This window comes from Struthio camelus, chromosome 14 (genome assembly GCF_040807025.1).
Source record: "Struthio camelus isolate bStrCam1 chromosome 14, bStrCam1.hap1, whole genome shotgun sequence".
Classification (NCBI taxonomy): Eukaryota; Metazoa; Chordata; class Aves; order Struthioniformes; family Struthionidae; genus Struthio; species Struthio camelus.
Genome location: NC_090955.1, coordinates 18,593,904 through 18,621,012, shown reverse-complemented (window position 1 = coordinate 18,621,012; position 27,109 = coordinate 18,593,904). Strand labels below are relative to the sequence as shown.

Here is a 27,109-nt window from a genome sequence, read left to right as displayed (position 1 = left end):
CAGTTATGATGACATCCCAGTCGTTCCTGTCTCATTAGATGAAAATAAAATACCTCTATAAAGTGTATTGCAGGTAAGATTTTCATCGATTATTTTTGAGTATTATTCTCTTACACTTATATAATATGTTTTTGCTCAGTGTAATTAGGGAGAACAGATTAATACCCTTAGTTAAGGTTTGATAATTAAGTATTTTTTTGCTTAAAATAAGCTCTATAAGAATTTAGCTAATAAGGTAAAAAATTTTCTCTTATTAAAAGCATTTAGGATGACACAAGCGATTTTTCATTAAACACAACACGCTAGAAGCCTTTTTTGCTAAAATTTCTAAATTAAGACCTTGCTTATTTAATTTTAGTTTATTTCTCTATCGCAGCATCTATTACAAACACATCAGTGACCATGATTAAGATATCTATGGGAAAAAATTATCATCTGTTGTTAATAGTAAATCTTGCAATTCTTTCATTATTATACTTAGTCTTATTTTAAGATTTCTAAAAGGAAAAGGAGTTTAAGTTCAGTCAATATTTATTTTCTGCAAAGTAAAATCAAATAACTTTAATGTAAACATACTTCATGTTAATATATAAATACGAACTCAGTCTGTTGTGTACCATGGCACTGAACTTATGGCAATTATGTAACTTGAAAATAACGTAGCATGCCAATGACAGAGGTTTCTAAATCAATAAATACATTTAAAAAGAAGAGAACAGTTCACAGTATAAAGGCATAGTACTTGAAAACAAATGCTACAGTACCGTCATCCAGGAGCTGTTCTTTAGAACTGTGTAAATAAAACAACTGTCACTAAAACTCCCTTTAAAAAAATAAAATGTTTGTAAATAACTATTATTATCTAAAGTTAGGTAAATCATGCCAAATAGCGCAAAATACAGTAGCTGGAAAATGAAAAATAATTTGTAGGCCCATCTAATTCTTTAGTATAGCTGTGTAGAAATCAGGAGGGATTTTCTGTTCCTTCTTTGAGCTTTTTTCTTTTTTCTTCCAGTGTTTGTTTAAATACTTTTTTCAGGGTATCGTAAACATATGGTCCATTTTCAGAATCAAAGGTTGTCTAATAAAAGGAAAAAATTAAAAGTTCAGTTGTTAAATAGATGTTATATGGCAAAATACAAAGTAGATGACCAACATTTCTTTTAAAATTAATTTTTAATTTTCACATGTACCAAAGAAAGCATGCATTTTACTAGGGAGTACTTAATGCTTATTTTCAATTTATTCTAACTAAAGAGTAAAATAAATTAGTAAAAGGAGAAATGAGATTGTTTTAACAGGTTGCATATCTGTAGATTTACAAGAGTTTATGAAGCAATATGATGAACAACTTCCCCCCCCTCACCCCCAAATAAATTCACTTGCTGTATCTGAGAAGAAAGGAGCTCTGAGCTGTACTGCTCAGAGGTTAACCTGTCCTCTTTACTAAATGATTCCAAAAGCAGAGGTACTGGTTATTTATATCTATCCTGTATTACAGGTCCCCAAAAACTAACTGAATTACAGCATAACTTCAGAAAATGATTTAATTTGATGGAAAGACTCCAAGTAGTAGAAAAATCTACCAAAGCCTTTGGTAAGCTTCTCCAATGGCTAATTATTCTCACCCTGTATATATGATCTTTTCCTCATTTTGAAAAAGTCTGTGAATTGGAAGTAATCTAGGTATAGACAAATGAAACTAAAGGATTAAGATGTGTTGTCCAAGGCTCTTGTGACAGAACTGAATTTTGCTGAGACTGTTTCCTGTCCTTTATGTAGGCTGATTATAATAAAATATAAACTCTGAAGTAGATAAGCATCAGTGCAATAACTGTGAAGAAACTGCTGTAATTTTTAACAGAATATTGCTCTATTGAGTCACCCTTCACAATTTACAACAAATAAATACCAAGTCATGCACAAGCGGTTACTTGCCTTAGTGAAAGCTTTAATAGCACGAGCAAGTAAGGCCTCCTCCACATCAGCTGGTAGCATTTGCAAGTTCACCACACAATGTAAAATACAAAGGATAGTCTGACACTGTTCCTGGTGGGTAAATGGAACAGCAGCTCATTAGAAGAAATCTTTTCAAGAAAAGCATTTAACTTTCAGGTTTTTTAATTTGCTGTTTAAATATCAGACTGTGCCTTCTTGTATTGAAACTTTCAGGTGTAGAAGTTGGGGAGGGAATTTTCACAAGCCCTAAGAGCCTCTGCATAATTTTTTCAGTCACGATGGGAGAAGGTCTTTGGTTGTAGAGCGTCCCACAAACTGCTCTGGAAATTTCTAGGAGGCCAGGCATTCACCTGGAGACTTGACTTTCAAGGTTTCCCCCACGATGCAGTAGCACTTATATGAAGTTTCACGGTAAAGGTGAGATTAGCCCTCATCAGCCCAGAGCACTATGCATGTTTATGGCCCCAGCTAAGGTAGGATGATCTGCATCTCCTTCTCTCCAAGCAAGTCTCCTTCACCATAAAAGGAAGCTTGCACAAAGACACCTGGGCAGTGCTGGAAAGGATACATAAATGGACAACAGTATCTTTCTGGTTGCAGGTCCCTATCCTTTTATCCACTGGAGACAGGTCTCCTCACTGGCAGGTCACTTAACAGTAAAGTTAAATTAACTAAAAGAACAAATTACTACTTCAGGGATTTCTAGGAAGATAAGTTAAATGAGATGAAATCAGCAATTATTTTAAAATTGCAAAAAAACAACATTTTAATTCCTTTCCCATTTATTTATAACAGTTGACAAGCAGTTATTTTTTCACTTGACAAAAATGTAAAGGTAAAACCATGACAGAGTAGAAGAATGTTGTGTCTTCAGGAAGAAACATGACATTTTGAGATGAAATTGGGAATTCTGAATGTCGTGAAAATGACGAGCGCATAGAAAGTTGTTCATTAGAAGCTGTATTACTGGGACTTCAGGAGGCTGCTAAAAGGGGCCCTATTTTCTCTGTGCATTGTTTGTTTCTGAAGCATGAAGAATTAGGAAATTAACTCATGTAATTAAAAGATCTAGAACAGACAATTTTTTTTTTAATTTATCCTGCATCTAGCCCTTTGGAAAAAACACAATTTAATGGCTTTTGGATCAGAAGGACCTGTTTTCCATAGGGATTTCAGAAAACACATGGCCGTAGTTCTGACTCATGTAATGGAATTTGGCCTGGCTTCTGATTCCTTGAATTGGCAAATTCTTCCTATTCCTTGTCCCAGCTCTGCCAAAGCTGATGGATTAAGATGTTTGTACAGCAAATATGACAACTATTAAGCACAGCTGCCAGATTTGACATTAACAAAAGCCATACATAGAGTCCAATGGAGAAAATTTCTTGCCTTTGCCTCTGGATCTCAAACTGCAGAATTTGCAGGTAAATATGCTGAAGTTGAGCTGCCACTGAATAGAGTTCAAAGATAGTATCTGAGATTTTTCTTATAGTATTCATCATCCTGGCATTGATTGCAACTCTTACCAAAATAGTCTTCATCTTGATTTTTAAAGACTGAAATTGCCTTTTAAAAGTGGAATTTTCTTGCCTAAAGGCTGTAAGTGAATAGTTCAACATACATGAACAAAACATACTTATCAGTAATATAACGAATTGACATATATAATACCTACCTTTTTCAGTAAGTGAAGTGCTTCTTGAGATTCTGTGCAATTTTTTGCCAACATGTCAATATCATCTTTGGAGATAACAGGTTCTTTCAGTTGCTCTATCCAAGACCACATCAAGCTACAGAGGATAAAAGGATCTCTCTCAGTACAGATTTTATCCCAAGCTCCATCTCGAGAATTCAGTTCTTTCTAAAAATAAATAAATAAAGTAAAATAAATGCATCATCTGTTTACTTTTGCTAACATTCTCTTTGATTGTGGCAGCACTTGGCTGCTTATGCTCCAACATAAAAAGACGACTTAGTTATAAAAACTATATATATATTTCTGTTTTTTTTTCCAAAGCATCAACATTAATCAGCAGTAATACAAGTTATTCTTTAAAAGAGAAGGATGACATAAATAGTACAGCTCAAAACCTCCTAATTATCTACTGGAATACATAAAACAGCTTTGGATTCCTACTTCAAAGCAGATATTACTGGGAGGATTTGGTTTTGAGGATAAGCGGTTATGTTTCTACTGAATTCTTTTACTTCTACAGAGTCCTCTGATTAGCTGTGAGAAAGCACTGATTAAAAACAACATAGCTCTGACTTACAAATCTGTAGTACTTTTATGTTACCGACAGCCAAGTTAAAACCACAGATAATAGCCTCAATTTTCATTAGTTAGTTGAGTGAATGAACATCACCAGAAACAATGTTCTAACCTCTGGTTAGAGACCAAAATGTTTACCTTCATTTTGCTTACTTTTGAAAGAACCAGTCCATAACTGACAAATACAATCGTTTACTTAACCGGAACATAAATCTGTGTTGCTGTGTATCATTTCAAAGGTCTCTAAAATTACTCTCTCTACCTACTGGTAGCATTTTTGCCATTCCAGGGATTAACCTAGGTGAAATATGCAGAACACACAACATTGAATCAAGTTAAAAATTACCTGCCACATTTCTACCTTCTGCTTCACTTCATCCTCTCCCAGAAATTCATTTATATTTGCAAGTGCTTTAGCTGCCAAAACTCTTCGGGCTTCCAAACTTAATTCTGATTGCAAAACAATGTGTGGAATTGCCTCTGACAGATCTTTGCTAGCCTGGCTTTCATATCCCATTGAAAGGTTTGTTTTAGAAGAAGAAGAATCAGAGTCCTGAGAGGCACAGACTCTTCTCTTACACATATTAGTCTCATATGCTGTTCTGTGACCAATCTCTTTGGCAAAATTATGCCTTGGTGTTCCAGCTTCCCTGGAATCGTGGATAAATGCCAGACCTGAAGAAAAGGTTCTGCTGCGTTGTACTTCTTTGGTAGATTTCCTTCTATGATGAAGTGAGGATCCATCTTTTCGTCCATCCAAATTAAATTTACCTTGACTCCAGAATGTACACGTATTACGCACTAAGATTTCTTTGTTTAAATCCAACACAGGCTTTTGTCCACCTGCAGCAGAGCACTCCTCGCCACTGTTCTGCTGAAGTTTGTTGTGCAGTAATATCTGAGTGGGTACAGTCCATGCGGTTTCTCCTTGTTCTACGAGAAACTCAGTTGTCCTTAAATCTGACTCGCTATAGCTTAGACGCCTTTTCACATGAGTGAGCGGCTGAAGGCATTCGGGATTCCTTCTTTTCCAAAGAGGATCATATGCATGTGCCAGGGAGAAAAGAGCATCCCGGGTCTCAAAAGTAGCTGAGTGGGTTTGGGAGAACGAGTCAGATGTATCGCTGTCCTGTCTTTCTAGTTCTTTATCTAGCTGTGTAGAGACCAACTGAGAAACAGCCTCTTCAATTTCAGCTGAGAGATCTGGTATATCTAACAGTTCTGCCTCTATCACTTGTCTGTTTTCAGCCAAGTCTAGCAACAGTTTGCAAACTAGATGAATAAGTTTTGGCACGTGTTTGAGATGCCTGCTCTCATATCCGTGGAGCAGATGTCTCTGACGTGTCAGGTACTGAGATAGTGTCACTGTGTGTGCCTTGGGCTCACAGCAAGCAAATACATTTCTCAGAGGAATCAAAAACTGAGTGAATTCTCTGATGCATAACAACTGCCCTCTAGTCTGAATGGAATTAGGCCTTTTTGCTCTAACAAAAAGAATTGCTTGATCAGCAGTCATTCTTGTTGCGAAAACTAAGTAGCAGGCTATTAGAACACCTGGAAAATATAAGACAGCTATTAGCTGAAGAACTATCAGATTACAGTGAATATTCAGTAAAGAACTACTACAGGACAAAAATGAATACAGGTAAAGATAACAGGTTTTACACCCTTTGTTATGTGATGCTGTTGTTATGTAAGTATAGTTGCATTTGTTCGTCTGCAAGACAGTAAAGCCGTTCTCACTACACTTTTAACAAGAGCTAATTTCTTACCACAGCATCTCTAGCAGTTGCAGCATTTTTGAACACCAACACGAAATCAGAAGCAATGCTGGCTTCTACAGGAAGGACTCGGGCAACCAGATAGGTCTTGAAAGAGCCAGAAGTAAATGAAATTTCAGCTGCTTCACAAAAATCTACTTGATCTAACAATCAGTGGTAGGTTTGTAAGGGGAAACGTGTAATAAGTATATTCAAAAATGAAAGTGTACTAAGTGAGTTTTTCCCATCAAAAGGAAGCTGTCCCATTTGAATACAACAGGGAATTATTACATAGATTCAAAGATTTTCCAACTTTATAGGTTGTTGGGTTTGGTCTACTAAAACCAATCTCTTCCTGCCTGTGATGGATTATTTTCGCATAGACATTTGTTTAGCTTTTTTAACCACCCTATAGATGTACATCTTCCAGTGATCCAGAATTTAAAAAAATGAATAATAATATACAACCAGAGACTTTTTTGCATCTTTAAAAATACTGTTTGATTGAAAGCTGTTGACTTTTGGAGTAGAGGATACATACCTGTCCGACCAAGTCCTGCATGACAGTGAACAGCTACCCTTCCTTCCTGTAAGGCAAAAGCCATTACTTTTACCATATCAAGTATAGTTGTGAGAGATGCCACTCCGTAATCCTTCCATCCAAAATTATAAAAATAGACTAAAATAAAGAGAGAGAGAGAATTATTTTCAGTTGTACCAAATGTGAAATTTTTACTATTATATGGAGAGCAGAGATGGCCAATAATTAATGATAATACTAAAACAGCATAAAGCATCTTAGAATAATCTGACTACATACTGTTTGAAAGAGATTAGTTTCACGTTTCAAAGTACTCTTGCTATGAAAATTTGATAAATACATAAAAATAGTAAAGATTTGTCAAACTACAGTTCAGCTGGAATGTAAATGGTGTAAAAAAAAAAAAAAGAGTGATTCATACTAAAATTACTGAGCTATATCTAGCTAGAGCATAATTTTTATTTTTTTTTAAGCAATAAAAGCACTTTTTCAGTTAAAAGCTGTTTCTTAGACAGAGGCAATTCTTCTCATCTCACTGCAATATGAAAATACAAAAATATTTTCAATACAAATGTTCTCAAATCAAAGGAACGACCATTTTATAGTCTAATAAGAAAATATGCGTTGTACCAGAATCTGAAGTACAGTTAATATTTTATATATTTGGGAACTAAGAAGAAAAAAAAATTAACCCGCTGTCATCCTTTCTTTATTCCAAATACCTGAATATTAACCCTCCTTCTCACTCTACTGATACACGATCTTGGCTAATGTGTTATTCACTCTCGATTATATTTGCCAAGTTTCATCTTTATATCCTTTTTTGTGCAACATTTCTTGTACAGCTTCTTTTAGCACACAAGAATTCAAGTGAAAATACCTCCAAGTGCCAAAATCAATAGTTAATGAGGAACAGCAGCGGGAGTGAACTTACTTCCAGCCTCCATGAAAGCTTCAGGAAGGTAGGTGAAGCCACTTTCTTGTTCCAGTGGATTCCCACAGCTTGCATGCTCCCCAGGACGCTGAAGGTTAATTATGGTTTTTATGCCACATCTTAAGCAAGGAACAGATGAGTCAAAGTATTATATGCAGCCAAAATCTCGTTATCCTTTATTTTCTGAAACACACATTTATTCTTAGAGGAGAATAAATCTTTACCTGTGTATTGTTAAAATGAAAGGATCTTTACCAACAATCCAAATCTACGTCGAAAGAGAAAATGGATCAGGAATTACATGAGTAATAACTACAGTAAATAATGACTACATTTTTTACCTTTCAAATTGTTCGATAATGTTGTACTTTTCAATTAATTCTGTTGAGGGTCGAGCCATAGCCAATACGTTATCTGTTATCCTGAGAAATTAAAAAGGTAGACAATAATGTCATTATAATAATTTCTTGGGTATGAGTTTACCAAAATAAGAACACCATTTCATTTTCAAGACAGACAGAAACACCTTGCTGATTAAGTAGAAAATTTATTTTCCAAAAATTCTACTATCATATATAGTGTTAGTGATAAATCCCGTTCGGCGGATACAGCTAGTACATATCAAAAGACCATTACTGGAAACTTTCAAATCCAGGCTGATTAACACATTAGAGAACGCCTCAGAAACCTGGACTCTGACCTATGTTTGACCCTTTAAGATTCGTATGCTTCTGAATAGTAGCCACTGTTACCAAAATCAGTAATAATTTAAAGATGCATTTCATGTGAGCATTACTAATTATGAGTGTGCTTCTGTTGAATAAATACCTTACATTATTTCATCTTCAATAATGTTTTCACTTTTGAGTTCTGTTATGAACAAATTTTAATTCATTTGTATTTTAATTCTTAGGAAGAATTATCTATAACCCAAAATGTATTTTTTTTAATTCATCATAGATAGGTATTCTTTTGGATCGGAACCAAACTCACTGAAGTAAGTAGAAGTCGTTCATTGACTTTACAGGCTTACGTACAAATGGCCATTATAGTTTACTGCTAAGTGGTAATTCTGAATCAACCTATCGTTCTGTTTTATACTTCTTAGCAATATTTGAGTTTAAAAGCAGTAAGTAGAAGCTTATTTTAATTGAATTTTCTCTTTTAATAAATATAATGGATGCAGTTACATGTAGTGAAAGTAAATGCTGCATATTACCAAGAAGAGTAGAGCCCTTTAATGGCTTGCTCTTGGTCACTCCATCGAGCTGGATTTTCATACTTGCAAGCGCGCCCGCCGCATGCCATTGAACACTGCATATGACCAGGAATGACGTGGCGAAGGCGCTCGCCTACTTTAGTGTATTTTGCTGTTGGACGCCTCGAACTTCCTAGAACACAAGCAAAAACAGATTTGGTAGGAAAGCTTACAAATTCACCTCCACCTTAGAAGTTATCAGTTAAATCCTAAACTGATGAAATTAAAAATGGCATAAATAGATATGGAATACATATTTAAGATTCATTTTTCAATACAGACTTAAAGTAAGGACTCTTAGGGAAAAAATGTTTGAATTACTGCAGAAGTTGTTTCTTCTCACAGTAACTTTGCTATCTTCTGGTGGACTTACAGGTATGTGATATCCTTTGCAACAGAACAAATGTCATGATCATCGTTTGTCTGAAAACAAAAATACTTAGCACACCGTCACACATACACCACTAGCTTTTATTTTATCTGTTCTCTATAGCTGAGCTGTTAGAGTGAAGAGCATATATTAAACCCTGAATAAAAAAATCAGTGAACACAATTTAATATAAAATAGAGCAAAAAATATTTTAAAATCTGTATTTTCTGCATATATATAAAATATAGTTGACAGAACAAAGGTATATGAATTTAACACACACAGGAGAACAGAACTGCCTACAGTCTTAATGAAAAGTACTTTACTTTTTTTTTCAGGAAAAGTTGCATTCAGCTCTTCGGGGCTCAGAGATGATACGGCCACCATAACCCGGTGAGTTGATGATGAGAGTACCTCTACAACTGAGCTCCGGCGCCTCTGGATAACGCGAAGAAGGGGATCAGAGGAAGAATGCCTCCGACCCTGGAAAAAGCTGCTAAAAATACTCGCTGCTGACCACCTCCGAGGTGAGCCCTGCATGACTGCCCAACACCAGCTACAGTTCAGAAGGGCTGCCAAAGACGCTCTGATACAAAATCCAAGTTGCTCAGGGCTGAAGTTGCACAGAGCTGTGCATCGTTCTGTATGATCTGGCAGCTCTTCAGGATAGGCTGAGCTGTCTCCATAGAAACACACAATGAACCACTGATGCCAGCTATCCCTGTGGCAGCTAAATGCTATATGAACTGATTCTGTTTGGGACAAACTGTTCCGCTGCTGGTGCAAATAGTTGCATTTCAAGTAGATAATTTTGAAAATGGTCTGGGAACAACCACAACATTTTCTGTAAACAATGTGAGTATGTAAATAACACACATTCAGAATTTGCTAAGACACAAAATACTATATTCAAAAGAACAATCAAAATGTAGTTGGACACTGCTTTCTGAGAAATCCGTAAGTAGGAACATTATACTCCCCCACCTTTTGGTTTAACATTCCACAACCACCTCTCTCCCTCCACTTAGTTGCTCCAAAATGCATCATTAGCTCTGTAATGATTGGGATTAGTGTGTTCCTACTAAAATGGTTCAGTACATGATGAATTGTAGACTGTTCACTCTGGACCATTCATATCTTCTAACAAAACACAATTTGTTATTCAAAACAAAAGGCTTCCTTTTTTCAGGGCCCAGCTTTTTTTTATTAACCAAAGCTGTTAGCCCTACAGACTGAGATAAAGCAGACTATGGGGAGGGGAAGATGTATCAGTTGAGTGCTTTAAGCTTTTGAAGGTAGATATTAGGTGGTAATTTTCCTCCCACTTGGCTTCCAGCGTGCTAAGAAGGAGAATGAGCTGGCCGGAAAGATTGCAAGGTTCTCAAAAGCACAGAATTCTCATGCTGGCAATTATATGGAGAACAGACTATAGCAATGTTAAAAAAAACTTTGTCATCCCTTGTCTGTACATTAGACTGTGTGTTAAAGATTCTGAGACTAGGGAAAAGAAAAAATCTAACTTTGCTCAAAAAGCAAATTAATCCCATTGCATTTTCTTAAGCATATATACTATCCTGAGTCTGCGTTTGACATTTATGTTTGTACTGTGAAAGCAGTCAGTAACTCTTAAGAGGAATTTGCATTGTAATAGAAAGCTCTTTTCTGATTTAAAAAAAAAAAAAAACCATCAGGCAAAAAGCTACTGTTTCTTCCAGGTACTGAACAGAATTCACGTGACTGAATTTTGCATACTGCATCCCTGCTACTAAGAAGATACAGTAAGGTCTTTCTGTAGATCCTAGGCCTGAAATACCAGTAGTGATGTCACATGAGAAAAGGAAACGTTAAAGGAGATTCTGTTAGCTGTTGTCTCAAAATTCTGACTATTCTAATTCAACACTAATGATGATATCAAGAGCTGAGGGAATATTTAAATGGGTTTTTATGTTACGAGTTGGGTGGTGGAAGAGGAAGGAAGAAGATGAAAAAGGCTGTTTCAAGGGCTTCCTATATCCAGCGAATATGAAAAATGGTTTTTAACTAATTACATTGCTTTCTTAGATTTATTTCTTTCTCTTTCCAGAGTTTTCTCCGAATGGTAGTGGAGACAGAAATGAACAAGATAAAATGCTGCACACCTTTATTTTTCCATTGAATCTAGTAGGATTTGCACGTACTCACTCAAAATAGTAAGTCATAATTATATCCCATAAGAGTTTAAATGTTTTCTTTGATTTTGTTGTTGTTGTCGAACGTTCGTTTGTACCTTCGGAGAGCTAGGCAGTTTCTGAACATGAAAATGACATAGTTCTTTCGATTAAGAGGTTATACCTGACAATATGAAAGCTACAGAAAAGATCAGCGTGTTAACACATTGTGGTGATGATTAAGTAATGGAGTTTTCATTTTTATGTCATAGACATTTTGTGCTTTTAATTTGGCAGTAGTATACCTATTTTTAATTATCTATGGAAATGTAATTTTTTCCAGAATTTCTCTAAGCACTTTTTATGAATAGCATATTAGACAAAACGATTACCTGAATTCATATTTGCAAGATACACACTGCTCTCTAGCAATGAAGAATACGGTAGTTCATTTTGCAGCAAAACTCCTGCAGCCATTGCAGTACCTGTTGAAACAGTAATATGTTTACTGTAAATCTACAGCAGAAGTTCAAAAATGCAAAATAAAGCTAAGTGCCTGTCACTGATGGTAGAACTGTCCAAAGCTCTTTGGGCAGTCAGACAGGGACTGGTTTTGGGGGTTATTTTTTGGTGTACAGTCATCTTAAAACAGGTTGGCAGTCTGTCCTAGCACAATAGAAGTTTAGCACATTGTGTATTTCTAGCTCTAGAGTACAGCTGAGCATAGCCTTTATAATTTGTGCTTTGTATGGACGGGAGTCACTCAACTTAAAATATTTAAGATAACATCACCTTGATTTTTCTCAAATTTTTCAAGGTAAACATATGACTGGAAATCTTGAACTGAAATCCTGCAAAGGGCAGTTTTGATGGCACTGACGATATCATTATGGCAGCACTGTTTCTAGATCAGACCATTTATAATTTTAGTTTATAATTTCCAAGTAGACCACCCCCAAGTAATATGCCTTCTCTATTCTCTTTCTTCCACTCTTTGTTTTTAGTATGTTGACAAGTTTGAAAGCACATATGTGAAGATCCACCTGTAATAAGAAATCTGAACACAAGACCTTTTCTAAGCAGAAAACAGTTCTTCTCATGTTTTAATGTGATTTCTAATACGAGGTAAGTCCTGCCCTTAAGAGCTTATACCTGACAAACAGAAAGCTAAAGCAGAGCAGTAAGGGTGAACACATTAATCAATCACAGTGATGTTTAAATAAACCATTTATATGGATCTTGTGTGGAAATTCTTACCCAGTATTTGGTTTACCTTACATTAACAGAAAAATAGTTGCAATTATTAAAAAAAGAAAAAAAAAAAAAAAGCATCCTTATACCAAACTAAAATGTCTACACTATAGCATAACTAGTAAAACTTTTCTACATAGAAAAACCTCAGATCCCAAATTCTATGAAAACATTATTAGGATTCAGCAGCATAGTGCTTTAAAGGACAGGAGATCTGCTTAAAAAATGTTTATGGGGATGAGGTGGTATAACAATCCTAAGCTGCGTTAAAAAGAGATAACTGCTTGTTGTTCAATATCCACTTTTTTATCTATAATTCTGTGTAATGTTTTTAAAAATAATTTTAAATGGATTCAAATAGAATTTAATTTATTCAGATATTACATTATCTGACCATATACTTGATTAAATTGAGATTATTCTTCCAAGAGTGCTAGTGGACTTGATTCCCATTTACATCAAAGACACTTAGCTCTGTCCTTTCCAAGATGCTTTATGCTAGGGACAGAATAACATACATATAAATGACCCTTTAACGCTGCTGTATCGGTATAGAGTGGCCTCAAAACAATGAGAATAGCAGCTAGTGTTATTGTTTGTGAAAGCAAGTGGCCTTTTGAAACCTCAGTGATGCCAAGAAATGCATTTCTAATGTAAATATGTATATTCTTAAGAATACTAATTATGATGAATCTTAATGAAGATTAAAGAGTATCTGGAATGTTTTCTACTCGGCTATTTGGCCACCCAACTCTGCACTTTTAAAGTCAATCTCTTAATAGGCAGCAGCACACTCACTCTCTCTCTCATATATATATATATATATATATATACCCACATATACATATGTGGGTATATATATATCCTGAAAAGTCTCTGTCCAGGATCTTTCCCTACAACGTGCCATAATTAAAGCTTCAACTCAAGCTATAAATCTGGCATTTCTAACATAGCAGTATTTGACTTTACAAACTACCAACATTTTTTTAACAAAGTTTGAGAGTTATGAAGTATGATGCACTTCTTGGAATACTGAATAAAGAACATAAATTTGATTTAGATAACTTAACACTCCCAGATGTACATTACAGGACACACTGTCAGAATGAATACTGTATTCTAGAAAGTCTTCATTCAAAAATGTTGCCTGCTGCAACAGCATTGCCTGGTGTTGTTACAACTTACTGATAAAATAAGGATAATTGAAAGTGAGTAAATCAAAGCAAACATCTTTTGTCAGTTATTTATTTAACAGATGTTTCTGTATGCCTGTTTAGTTTTCCTATTTATTTGTACTGCCCACATGAAAGTGATATAAAAAAAAGAGACAAAATGTCAGAGTACTTCTCTCATCCAAAACTATTTTCCCTTTTATTTTATTCTTTTTTGGTTTTATTAACCAGAATTCAGGTTGACAAGATCTCTTAACTGAAAAGGGAAAAGATGCAAATTAATGCAGACGATAATGTCTGTAGTATTATAAAATACAAACAAGATTGTTCCAAATGGCAGAGGCAAACAATGTGTTTATTTGCTTTTTAATGAATTAGGCTCTCCTCAAACTTATTCAGAAGATATAGCAAATCCATACTTCCTTTTCTATACAACTAGTACAGTTCCAGCTGACTTAAATATTTTGTCTGTGTGCCTTTCAGTTCTGTAAATTTACTGGCTAACAGGTATTTTGAATTCCACAACGTGAGCAATGTTCCCTTGTATTTATTTCTGGGAAAAAAAAGAGATTGTGACCAACCACTTTATAGAATAATGTTGCACTCCCTTAGACAGAAGCAAAATACTATAATTTGAGACAGGAAGTACTTTCAGTGTTGATGTTACTGGAGAGGGGTATTTACATTTCTATACAGATCAAAACAGTATTAAAATTAAAACTAGTGCTTGATTAAAAGAAACAACTCTCTCCTATTTCTTCAGTGTACCATATATTTTAGTTTTTAAAAGATCCTCCTCAGCGTTTTGTTCATCACGTTAACATTTGATACTCTCAGATGCTACAGAAAAAAAGCAAGAAGCCTGGAATGTTATTCTAGGTCACGTTCCTTATTAGCTCTCTGAGGGAATTGAGTCACATACCTTGCAGCAGTCTTATCACCTTAATCAGATCCACTGTTATCTGTGTGACATGTATTTCTATTGCCATGACAGCAAAGAAGCTGCTCTTTTAATCTTTGTTTCACAATTTAAAAAAAGGGAACAGTCTTTTAGGTGATGTTCCGTCTTTGTATTTTATCACAGGAAGCAATGTCATTAAGCCTGCATAAGCAACACAGGTAGTGTAACTAACACACGGTAAAAATAATATCTGTGTTATTGGCTGATTGAAGTGAACAGCAGTATCACGTTGTGCCAGGAAAAAAGGGTCTCTTGAAATCGTGGTATCAAGCACTAAGGGGATATTTCAAGAGGTTTATTTCCCCCCCCCCGGTGTGTTTTTGTATTTGTTTCATTTTCCCTCTGTATGTATTTTTAGGGCTTTTTTTTTGCTTGAGCAAACCAGTTCCTAACAGAAGGGATATACTGGTTTTGTCCCCCATTAGTTGCACCACTGATTCACATGTTGCATTGGGTAACAGATGAGTAGTTGTCAGCTCCTACTCACTCTTTCATACATGCAGAGAGGTGGCTTTCTTGCAGAGAAACTAGTATAGTCATGCTGTGCTACCACAGGTGAGATTCAGTTTGTGCATCCACTTTCTTTCCAGGAGCAAAGTAGCCTCTTGTCCATGTTATGATTTCCTCTGGAATAAAAGCACTTCTCTTTGCACAGGTAAAGGCTGAGTTACTACTCAGCCATGCAGCAGCAAGTAGGCCAACCGGGATATCGGTGGTCCACAGTGAAGCAGGCTCTGCAGCTAACTGTGGTGCAGATTTACGCAGAAAGAGCATACAGGAGGGCTGCGCAACTGATTCACGTGGTCAGGCTGCAGTATGGACGGAGCAGACCAGCAGTGGGATAGGATTAGGTGCTGGTAGTGCCTTTCCTCTACTGTCTGGTAGAAGGAAGGACCACGTTAGAAACTGCTCCACAGCCCAGAACTGGCTTAGGCGTCAGTCTGCCTTGCAGAAAAGAAGATGCCTTTTCAGTATCTCACGATCTGGAAAGTCTTCCTGGCTTCCAGTCACTGGGCAGGATCTTTGCTCCAGAATGAAATGAGAGCAAGGAATAAAATCAAATATTTTAGCTGCCAGAAAAAGAATTATATAGCCAAAAAGTGATGAGATAGCAAGATGTTGGTCCTACTCGACTTTAGCAATTAATACGGTTATTTAATATATGTAACTATTATCTTTTACTGTAGAACATGTTTTCAAAACAGACAGTAGAGCTTGTGTTCTAGACTGGAATGATCCCAACTGTGGCAGTTCAGCTGCCAGCAGGAACAGTAATCCCCTGTAAAGCTGCTCACTGCATTTCTCAGGAGCTACTTACTAATAGTGAGGTCCCCTTTCTCTAGATCTTTGTGCGTTTGGGTAACTTAGAATTACGAGAGCAGATCGCACATTTGAAAAGATGAATTTCATGTATTAACATGAAAAAACTTTGAAAAGCAGTCAATTTTAAAATACCAATGTATAAGAAAAGCTATTTTAAACCTCAAATATATTCATACAATATAGGCAAATGATGATGACTGCTTTAACCTGTCATAAAATATGGGGTTTATTTTACTATTTTCTTGCTTTTTAAAGCCATTTGTTCTGTTCCCTGTTGCGTTCACATATAAGTAACTGCCCAGTGGCCAAATTTTTAAAGGAACATAGCTGACTGCAGATGTAGGTTAGGGCCAAGCTGGCTTAGTACCAATCACTCAGCTAGCTCCATGTATGAGTACATTACATTTTAGTCCATGGCCTGATTCTACAAGTACTTATCTTTATGAGAAATTTTGCTTTTGTGTGTAGTCCCACAGAAGTCAGCAGGATTATTTATCTAAACAGAAAATCATATGGGACAATATTTCATTGCCAATACGCAAACTTTTGGAAACTGCAGTAATTAAGAAGTTTTTTTTAATTCTTTTAAAATGTTACTGTTAAATTTAATTGTTTAGTTGGATGAAAATAAGCAAAACTGGTAGTGCAATGAAGATTGTTTTTATTTAATGGAATAGTAAAATACTATGGTTATTTTAAAAAGGTTATTAAAATAGAAAAATATACAATATACAAAAATGGTTATTAGAGTATAACTTGCTCTCTAAATTCAGGTTTTAAATCTCTTAAGATGGGCAGATAATGAAAGTTTTTGAAAAAAAAAACCACTAAATATGCTAAGAGGTAGGTAGTTACTTCTACAGGAAGCACTGGTAGATGAATCATATTTCAAACTACAATAGACTATCTAATGTTAACGTTGCCAGAAATAACAAAACATTTATTTCTTGTTTTGTAAAAATGGTAGATAACTATTCTTCCTTAAACTAGATTAGTATGAATAATGAAACGCAATAGTGTTTTAATGTATTTTACAGTAGAAAGACTCACTGGTGTATGATATTTCACAAATATTTAAGGTACAGTTAGCAACAGACTCTAAGGCAATAGTTAGCACTGAGAGAACATGTTCCAGCAGGCCCACATCTCAATTCCCTAGGCTCGTTTTATAACTTGAAATGTTTACTACCTGTGGCTAACACCACAAAAATTGGAGAGAGAAAATAATGCATAAATATAGAACAGAGGGAGGATAAGGTTATAATTTACATATAGATAGTTTTTTACTTATATGTAATTTACACAGAGGGGCAATCCTACAGCTGTTGCAAAATTCCAGTGATTTCACTGGGAACACAACCAGAACTAATTAGTTATTTCTGTATGTGTTTTTTCCCCCTTTAGGAAAAAATATTCACCATCTGTTTTAGTAAAAGGTGACTGTCACTTGATCATTAAGCATGATATTTACATAGGACGGTAGCTGCTTTCACATACAAAAGAGACAAAAGAATATAATTCATTAGAAGATTATGTAGGTGTTGGCCTGATGATGCAGTATTTGCGATTAATAGATTTTTGACATAAATAGTAAGAAATTGCAACCGAAACTGATGGACAGGTCTACCAATTGACTTGATTCATACTGTTTTAAGTTGCATCATCTTTCTGTGGTAGTGTTAGCGCAATAGTTAACAGAAGTTATTTTAAACTACCCTGAACAGGCTGGCAGCCAGTAATTACTATTGAGAACTACAAAGGAGAATGGTGTAAAAATGAATATATTAACTGTTCTGCAAACAAAACTGGTGACTCAGACTATCTTGGTAAACATGATATTCATGATCAAGAATATCTATCTGATTTGTAAGACTGACTACATACAGAAGAGTGAGGTATTGTCAGTAATGAATTTTAATAGCATTCAGAAGTGGAAAAATTTTAAAATGGAACTTCTGCAAGTCAAAGGAATTATTTTTAAGTATCAAACAGTCAAAACCATAGTTAGTAAATTTACATGCATTTTAATAGAGATTTTCAATAATTTCAATCTAACCCCTTACCTGTTGCCCAGCAAAAAGAATGAGTGACTGTTGATCCCTTCATTATTGCAGTATCAACCACAAGAAGTATGTTCTAGGGAAATTCAGGTTTACAGAGGAGAAGCTGAATGATGTTGCCACAGTTATTTCCTGTACTTAATTGGATTCATCATGGTAATCTGGCAGGAGCCAGTAACTATTTTTTCTTTAACTTAAGACTGTGTGTGGAATGCCGTACGGCCTATGCAGATAATCATCCCATAAACTGCTTTCTAAGGCTATCTAGATTTTAAAGGGATCGAGGCAAACAGGCCACACCAATCTGATGTTTTAATAGCTGAATCCTCCATCTCTTCTTTCTGTTCACCTAATTTTCCTATTGTCAACCACAAGTAAATCTATATACATGTCTAGATGTGTCAGATAACTAAGCATATAATTACAGAAATAATTTTGTGAAGTTATATTAAACAGGGTTATGCTAATAAATTAATTTTGAAACGCCATGAAAAGAAAATCATGGATAAATGTTTTGTTATTCATATCTGTGGTTACATCCTGAACATAACATTTCATTTCTCACCCAAGATAGCATAGAATATTACGAAAGTATTTACATGTAGTATAAATTAACTGGATTAAAAGTACTATCTCAAAATAACAAAAATAAATACCTCTAAATGTAGCAGATGTAATAGAGTAAAAGCCAAAGCAAGGGTTTTGTTAATTTAACTAAAAACTAGGCAAAATAAAATAAAACTAGCTAAAGAAAACAGGATACAGTATCTTACCCTATTTTCCTAAATGAATTGTAGCCGCTAAGTATTAACTGACAACACAAAAGACTTTTATCAATTTCCATAGCTTCCTTCCATGTCATATTAAAAAAAAATAGCATTATTTGAGGGCTACTGCTCATCATTAAAAATTCCTCCCAATTATTTAGAAATAAAATAACAAATATTTGTACAAGCTTCTATGGATGGGATAGGTATCTTATTTAAACAAGCACGGAGCTACAGGAGACAACTCTCTCAAGGCTGATGCCAGCAACGTCATTAATTTCAAAGACACTGTCGAGCTAAACACCTGCCTTCATTTGGCCAGCAGAGAGATGGAGCATGTAACAGGACTAAATTGTTTGGTTAGTTCTCAGAAACAATTTTGTAGTCAGATTGCACTGTGCTTGCGCTGTGTACTGCTAATAAAATTCAAACTGAAGAAGAATCTGAGTACTCTTTTGTACAAAATTAATTTACTGAGAACAGAGACAAATTTACAAAAATAGTCCTTAAAATTACGTGTCTAGCTTCTTAATAATCCTGCAGGAACAAAAAAAATCCCGTGCATGAACTAAACTGCATTCCAGTCATTTTAGTAAACAGTAAACATCATATGCATGCATGCATGGACATTTGGGCAAAAATAGATATTAAATAAAATTTGTGCACAATTCTGAAAAATACATTAAGGTACTTTAGAATCATGGTTCTACTCAAATTCACTCTTCTACGAATAGCTGTTTTATTTTACATCCATTGTTTGCCACATGCCGTAGTAAATATATCTTCTTACAGAGCCAGTAATTGGTCATGGGTGAATGTAAAGTGAGACACAATCCACACCACAAAATCCTTCCGGGGAAAATAAGTTGTTTTCAAGTGAGATCAATTCTGTTTTGTATTAACACACAGTTTTGTGTGTTAATTACAAAGAGAGAAAATAAATACAGTTTCCTTCCCTGAGAGATTGCATTTCTTATGAAGAAACCAGGAACTTCTATGTTCAATACATGCTTAATTTTCAAACACATTCACCACCCAACATGAGTACTGTGTGAACCCAAGGTGCACTGTGGGCCAGAGCTATAATATATTTTTATATTTATTTTTCCCAGTGATCATTTTCCCTTCTGTTGCTGGAAAAATGTATTAATAGAAGCATACAATAGAAAAGTTTTTTTAAAAGCCTGTCCGTATTGTTTAATTGTATGACAAACTATGGCTATTGCTTTGGATAGTGAGTCTTGCTGATAAAGCAGGGTTTGAATAGACTGAAAAAACTTTGTGAGATGCCTTAATAATTGCCCTCTCAGCTGCATTATACTTGTAACCCTGACATTTACAACAGGCAGGTGTTAGAGGGCATGTAATTTCGTATTTCTCCACTGCAGTGTTTCTTATAGAACATGGATACTAAAATTCACCTTTAGGACCGAAGTTCTGTAGCTGCAAATCTAAGCTGCAGAATAACTTGCTGAAGAACAAAAGTTTTAACTAAGGTGTATGTAAGTAGCCATGTATTCCTGTTTCTGTAACCTGTTACGCAAAGATAGTTGGAAATCTGACTGAAATCAGGGTCATTATTTTGAACTCTAAGGTTAGAAACTTAGGACTTTTGCAATACTGCAAAATTAAGTTTTGTCATTTAAACAACAATTAATATTAAGAATATATATTATTCCAACTACAAAACGATTTATGTTTTCAAAATTCCGAATATTTTTTCCCTTTTGTTACTTGAAACCTGAACAGACTGTGCAACTTGAAATACTGTGTTGCACGTTTTTCTTTAATATGTTGGTATAAGCTTCAGCTCTAAGTGTGCCAGTCGCCTCCAGTTTCCCCTGACTGCAGGTAAGTCAGCAGCGCTCAGAACCTCTGAAAAACTGGTCCTTACGGGTCCGTATGCAACAAGAACTGGCGAACAGCTTCGCTCCCTCGAGGGGTCCCGTTAAACGCCAGGCTGTAAGCAGAACTGTGCATACGCTTAAGTATTTGTGAGACTGGACCCCAAGCATAACTGAAGCGTGCCACTGCTTTAGAGGCCCCAAAAAAACCAGTGTTGAGTTTCTGGGAATTAAAGACCTTCAGTAGGAACCTGCATTAGAATCATGGGAAATTTAGGTCAGAAAGAACTGGAGGTTACTGAGTCCAGCATCCTGCTCAAAGCAGGGCTAATTTGTACGTTAGATCACACACTGACACTTCCCGTGGCTGAAGAGCCCTGCACAAGTAGCACTACAGGAACAGCAGTGCTTCCTGGCTTCAGCACATGTTGTTCATTGTCATTACAGAAGTGGCTCTAGAAATCACAGTCTAAGATTTGTTAGTAGAGGGACACATTCATTTTTCAAATGTCAGCGCACAAAAATGTGGTAAACAAACGGAGCATTTGGTAAAGCATTTTGCAGGAGGAAATGGAGGAAGTTCTCTTAGTTGACTAAAGAACAAAGAGCATCCTCAGATAATTAAAACATAAAGACCTTTTAATTAAATGAAATTCTTAATATAAGCATACTGCTTTTCAGTAATTTCTAAATGGGTTCATTTGAAAGGCAATCAGTGACATACTTAGTGATTACTTTCATATGGATAATACAACACTAGGAACCTATTTGATTCCAGAGGGAGTTTAATTTTTGGATGGTTTCGAAACCTGGTGCAAGAACCTCCTGTTTTGCTATATCTATGTGCAGGTGTTGGAAGTTTGGTGGGTTGCCCCTTACCATTTGTTCCTAGATTGTACTCTTCAGTATTAATAGCAGTTTATTCAGCTAAAGAACTAATTTTTTCTAGTGATCTGCCAAGTTTAGTTAGTTCCAGGAAGCTGTGCCAACCATGTTTGTTCAAAGAGACTCTGTCATCGTACTTCCATCAAGACAAGGTTTTGTGCTAACTGAGCATGACTTTTTGGGGGAGTTAACCATTAGGTTAAAATAATTTGCCATTTTCAAAGAAAGAATGCACAGAGTAGGCGGGACGCCAGTGACTAAACTAATAATCTTTATATCTTTAGGCTTGGCATTTTCCTGTTGAAACAAAATGAAGAATCGCAAGTCCTCTGGAAAATTCTATTGAACTATCATTGCCGTTCAAAGATATTAACAAGTATTTTTAGGTAAACAGAACGGGATCACTAGGCTTCTGGCAGCTTATTTCCCTAGAACTGTATGGCCTGTCTCATGGCTACCTTACACTAGACTTAGCAAATCCACCTGTCCCATTACCTTAGGTACTAATTTATCAAATTAGGCAGGTAGAAAACTATGTCTCATAATGAGCTGGATGCAATTAAAATGTTTGACCGTTACTAAGACTGCGCTGTTTCCATTGCTGCATAGACAGAATTGGAACATGAAATTATACCGCAACTTAAAGTAAATTAGGTTTTAGTAAAGTTTAAAGATAATGCTAATGTAGTACAAACTATGTCTCTAGATTCCTAGCTGGCTTTGAACATTTCCATCTTCACCTTTTGCTTTCTGTGCTTCTCATAGCTTGGGTAATAAAAATCTATTAATGTTGCTCTACATTCAGGTCCCTAATGCTTACATCAAAACACTGCAAGGAATGCTGTAGTTCTGTGTAATCTTAAAACTGTATGAAGTTTTATTAAAGGCTTTTTACAAGTTTTGCTTTTGGATTAAATTTTTGACGTTTCTGTCCCTTAAGTGTAATGCAGTGTCACCCGGCAAATCAATCATAAAAGCAGAGTTAAAGCCCATCTTTGGTTCCCACTCCGAGGCTATCCTGACAGTTATGTAAATATGTTGTAGTTATACATATAACATAGCATATACATAGTTAACTGTGTAACTAGTTATATGTAACTGTGCTGCAGTTGTGAGATAAATGTGTTGTATTTAGATGCCAAATGATATCCCAGAACAACAGCTCACCTATGAACCCTGTCTCCTTTCATCATCTGTACTTCCTACATTCCCTCTTTTCGTGTTTGTTCCACTGCTAGTTAGAGCTGTCAATAAAGGTTAAAATAGAAAAATTTAAGCAACAAAATTTTAGGAAGAGCATAATTACAAAGATTTCAATTCAAAAGACAGTTCTAAAACTGAAGAATTGTATCAAGTATTTACTTAGAAGCTGTTCAGTGGACTTAGGCTTGCACTGCAAGTGACTGCAAGCCCAGGAAAACAGCCTAGAACTTCACTTTTTAGCCACAGACCTAGAAATGAAAGACAATTCACAACTACATATAGATTTGAAAAGGAAAGGAGAGGTGTCTTAGGGCTGTAGCAATCCCATTTAGCTCTAACTTGTCAGACACCTCATTTTCTGACGATATGACACAGCGATGTCCATGTGGTTGCAAACCCCTCATCCAGTAATGGTCTATTTTGCATTAGAAGCACTGCCTTTGAAGTCGTCGGCAAACGTCAGGTTTTTGAAAAGGGATGAGTTAAGAAGAAATCCCTCTGTCATGAACTTTTTAACCTCTGAGGAGTTATTATAAATTAATCCAATTTGTGATAAACTTTGCAAATGAACTGTTTAATACACGTATGATTTCTAGAAAGCTTTGGGCTTCCAATGCATATCCAGAACAAATGTGTAGTTTATGCACAATAAAACTTACTTCTTCAAAAAGTGGCACACCAGGTAAAGAGGAAATGTTAAGAAAGCGGATCTAAGGTAACTCGGTCCTTTTATGTATTTTATCATGTGCCTTTTGCCAAGGAACAAAACGGCCAAGCTCCGTAACACTGGGGACCATTTGAGTGAAGAACCGAAGAGGTCAAAGGAAGTTAATAAGGTGGCCAGAGATCAAGAGTTGCAGGTAGCTGGTCATTCAAGATTGAGTATCTCCCTCTTGCTCCCAAGAGAGGATGAAGCCCAGGAAATACTCCAGAGTGGGGAGAAAAGTGAGGAAATAGGTATGTTTTTATATTTTTTTCTAATTTATGACAATAACAAAATCAAATCAAGAGTAAACATGTGTGGAAGCTTCTCCATGTTGTTGCAAAGATAACCACAGAATACAAGGTTGGAAATCATGTGCTTTTTGTTGTAAATTTACTTAAGCAATGCCAGAGTCTGAAAGTTGTTTTCAGAAAAGAAACAGGGTTTGCCTAGGAAGCTGGCAGAGAAAGGGCAATGAATCACTGTTGCTTTGTAAGGAACAAGGAGGATTAAGGGTGCACAGGCCTGGTGCCTGAGGCCAAGGCTGAGGCAGGCAGCACCGTGCCTCAGAGGGAGGGACGCTTGGGGCCTTCAGTTTAATGCTTCTAACAAGGCAGTCGGTCTTTAAAAGCACACGTGGACAGCAGGAAAGAGAGATTGGTTTTGTTTTGAAACACAGTTGTTTTAAGGGCTGACAGGTGTTACGACGTACAGGTGAACTGGCTGAGCACCTTGAGGCTGGCAGTCAGCAGCAGCCCCCCCTGTGCCCGGTGCTGTCAGCTCAGCCTCCTCTCTGTGGCCTGGGAACCAGCCCTGTCCTGGGGCTCTGGAAGCTGCTGCTGAGCCACGTAGAGAAGCAAATGAGAGAATTAGCTTGCCTAGCCTCAGAATTAGCAGCAGTTTACAGAGCTAGTATTTCTGTACAGCATCTCTTTAGGTATGGCAAGATTCTGTCTGGCTGCTACTTTAAAAACTCTAATGTTGATATTAAGGTAACCTCATAATTTCATTTATTCATTTATTTTAAAAGAATCAAATGGTTTTATGCTCTATACCTTATTCCTAAAGTCCCTTACTGATGTTTTAATTTAATGCCTTCTGCATACATTGCGTAAAGTAGTAGTTTAATTTCACCTGTGTTTGTAGGGAAACTGACTAAAACTCCCTGTTGTAGCAACAATTGTTATCAGCTGTAGGTGTTTTAAAAAATCTGATAAAAATTGCATCTGAATTGAGTGTAGCTTTAAAAAAAATTCTTTAACTCTGAATGGTATATACAAGCATTAAAAATTACTAGCCTTAAAAATTAAACCCACAACCTATACTCTCCATTGAGAAAAGTGGAAATATGTTGCCATCTATAAAGCAATCTTGTACCTTACCTGAGCACCTCTAATCCATTTAATTTTGTCATAGTGTTTGTATAAGCATCACTTCCCAACAACTAAAGTTTCAAATTCACAATGTTGACTCATGACTCCTCTCCTTTCTAATTTTATTATTAAAAAAATAATCAAAATGGTCACTGGTTTCACAGTAAAGTATTTACTCAAGCATATGGAATAAACGCTGTTCAGATAGATACTGCCACCCAAATGACCACATAATGGGAGAAGATTACATTGCTAAGTATAGCTCTGCGGTGACTCACTTACAGTATCTGGCCCTGCAGGCGGTCTCCTTATTTTTTTCTCTGTTGTCTGACACATGTGGCTCTGTGGATGTTTTACACAAAACTAGAGACTGGAAAAAATGCTTTCAAGCAATACGTAATTGCAAGTACCTTAAGTTGTTTTTGAGCCTGCTCTTTTGGGATTAATTACCGCAGAGCTGAGACGCCGGCCTCCTGAATCCTGGATCTTTCTAGGAACAGAGATTCGAGGGAGCTGTGCGAAGGGAAAATGCTTAATGCTGGACTGCTAATACATTAGGTAACTTTTAAAGTGACGGAAGGGTGGGTACAGCCTGCTGGCAAACCAGTAATAGCTACATCTACACGTTACCGTCCCGATCAAGGTAAAAGGCGCTCAGGTTAGGCAGGATGCCAGCACGGGAGTCCCCCGACCGCAGCAGGTCAGTCAGAGCGGCCTCTTCCAGGCGGCTGCTCAGCGGAGGGAGGGTGACAGCTGCGGCAGCGGGGGGCGTCGCTGCCAAGAGGCAGCTCAGAGCGCGGCTCTCGCTCCCCGGTGACCGCCGCGGCCGTGCCCGTCCGCCCGGGGGGCGGCGCCGCTCCCTCCTCCTCCTCCTCCTCCTCCTCCTCCTCCTCCTGCTCTCCCGGGCTGCCCTCAGCGCCCCCCCGCCCCTCCCGGGAAACGCGGCGCAGCGGCCTGCCGCCCGCCCGCCCGGCCCCGCCGCGGCCCCGGCCCTCAGCGGCGCGGCGGGCAGCGCCTGGGCCGCTGCCGCCTCCCCCCACCCCCCCAGCGGCTCGGCGCGGAGGGCGGGGGCCCGGCGCGTTGCCATGGCGACGGGGGCGGCCCCCGCTGCGGGCCGCGGCCGCGGGCAGGGCCCGGGGGGCGCCGCACCCACCTGGCTCCCGTCTCCGCCGCCGGCTGCGCCGCGCGCGCATGCGCCGCCGGCGGGGGGCGGTTGGGCGGTGCGTGAGGGGAGCGGCGTGAGGGGGCGCGGCGGGCCGGGCCGGGCTGGGCCGGCGGTTGGCTCGGGGTGCGCGGCGGCGGGCTGCCGGGAGGGCGGGCTGCCGTGTTCGCCCCCTTCCCGGTCGGAGCCGCCGCGTTTCCTACCGCAAGGACGTTCCGGGAGGAGAAAAATGTCAAATATTCCCTTTAAGCTAGATCCGATCACAACGTAGGGGGTAGGTCATACACCGAGCAAGGTCGCGTTGGGGGCGCTGCGTGCAGGGACTGCGCAGGGCCTTCAGGAGCTGAGCTGTGGTAGAGCCGAGCAGCGAGAGTGTCTGCAAGGCAGCGGCAAGGAAGGGGAAGGGTGGGTGCGAGCCGCCCCATGGCCTCAACCCCCGGCTCTCGGCGGGTTAGGTGCGTGCTGCAGCCAGGACTTGGGGGGGGGCTGTAGCTAGTATGCGCTTAGAAACCCAGAAAGAAGCCGAGAGTGAATAACTTTTACTGGCGTCATTTGATATAGTGTTTTTGGTAAAAATCTGCTTCATGACAACGCTAACGATGGCACTTCAGGGGCTTCACTGAACATTTTTGAAAGAAGTTTCTTTCCATTCAAGTACATTAAGGCCTGCAGCTGATGAATGCTTTTAACGTTAACACGCTGAAAGAGCTCTACTTCAGCCAGCTGTTTTGTTGATTATGTTGTGATATATTTTATTCCTATAAGGCTCCTAGAATCAATGGCAAAAGGATGCCAAGCAGACATCAGTTAGGGTTTTGCAAGGCTTAGGTACAGGTCTTTCTAGCCTCTGTAACGGGCACAAAAGTATTTGGGTCTTGGGTGCAAGAGCAGAACACGTATATATTGGTTTATTTTAATACCAGAACTGATAGGCGGTTCCTGTTTAAAGGAGTAATAAGATCAGTTAACCTTTACAGAGCATTAGCCTATTAGTGTGTTAGACTGAAACTTCTATATATAATGAAGATACTTTTGGGTGGAGTGTCCTTACAAATCATTTGCAAAGTTAAGCTGTGTTTTTCAAGATTTTTGTAAAGTAAATTTTTGACAGTAGTGTGTATCTATCTCCTTGGCCAGTATTAAAATAATTGTAACGTTGGCTAA

General features: G+C 37.5%; 1 protein-coding gene and 1 long non-coding RNA gene across 8 annotated transcripts; one reads left to right on the top strand and one right to left on the bottom strand.

The window, feature by feature from the left end:
- Positions 1–340: 340 nt before the first annotated feature.
- On the bottom strand, positions 341–25,976 carry PTPDC1 (protein tyrosine phosphatase domain containing 1). 7 transcript variants are annotated; one of them, XM_068907060.1, is made up of 11 exons: positions 25,937–25,976; positions 25,194–25,296; positions 11,634–11,726; positions 8,686–8,857; positions 7,808–7,888; positions 7,467–7,585; positions 6,533–6,670; positions 4,578–5,785; positions 3,635–3,820; positions 1,939–2,049; positions 341–1,081 (listed from the first exon to the last, which is right to left on the bottom strand). In XM_068907060.1, the coding sequence occupies exons 3-11, from the start codon at positions 11,716–11,718 to the stop codon at positions 965–967; spliced, it is 2,217 nt and encodes a 738-aa protein (XP_068763161.1). In that variant the 5' UTR covers positions 11,719–11,726; positions 25,194–25,296; positions 25,937–25,976; the 3' UTR covers positions 341–964. The 7 variants fall into 7 exon arrangements, with proteins under 7 accessions (XP_068763161.1, XP_068763162.1, XP_068763164.1 ...); XM_068907061.1 differs by lacking the exon at positions 25,937–25,976 and adding an exon at positions 22,672–22,748 and having other exon boundaries at positions 25,194–25,635; XM_068907063.1 differs by lacking the exons at positions 1,939–2,049; positions 25,194–25,296 and adding an exon at positions 22,672–22,748.
- Positions 5,794–25,180, top strand: LOC138060942 (uncharacterized). Its single transcript, XR_011134449.1, has 6 exons — positions 5,794–6,168; positions 7,378–7,494; positions 9,433–9,621; positions 11,178–11,283; positions 12,246–12,366; positions 23,468–25,180. It is a non-coding gene; the product is annotated as an uncharacterized lncRNA (long non-coding RNA).
- Positions 25,977–27,109: the final 1,133 nt, after the last annotated feature.

Coding starts and splice junctions, on each gene's coding strand:
- PTPDC1 (XM_009688173.2), bottom strand. CDS start 9,634: ATGCAGGGCTCACCTCGGAGGTGGTCAGCAGCGAGTATTTTTAGCAGC. Junction 8,858..9,420: donor AACTTTTCCTGAAAAAAAAA/GTAAAGTACTTT, acceptor CTTGTGTTCTAG/GAAGTTCGAGGCGTCCAACA. Junction 7,586..7,807: donor ATTATCGAACAATTTGAAAG/GTAAAAAATGTA, acceptor TCCTTGCTTAAG/ATGTGGCATAAAAACCATAA.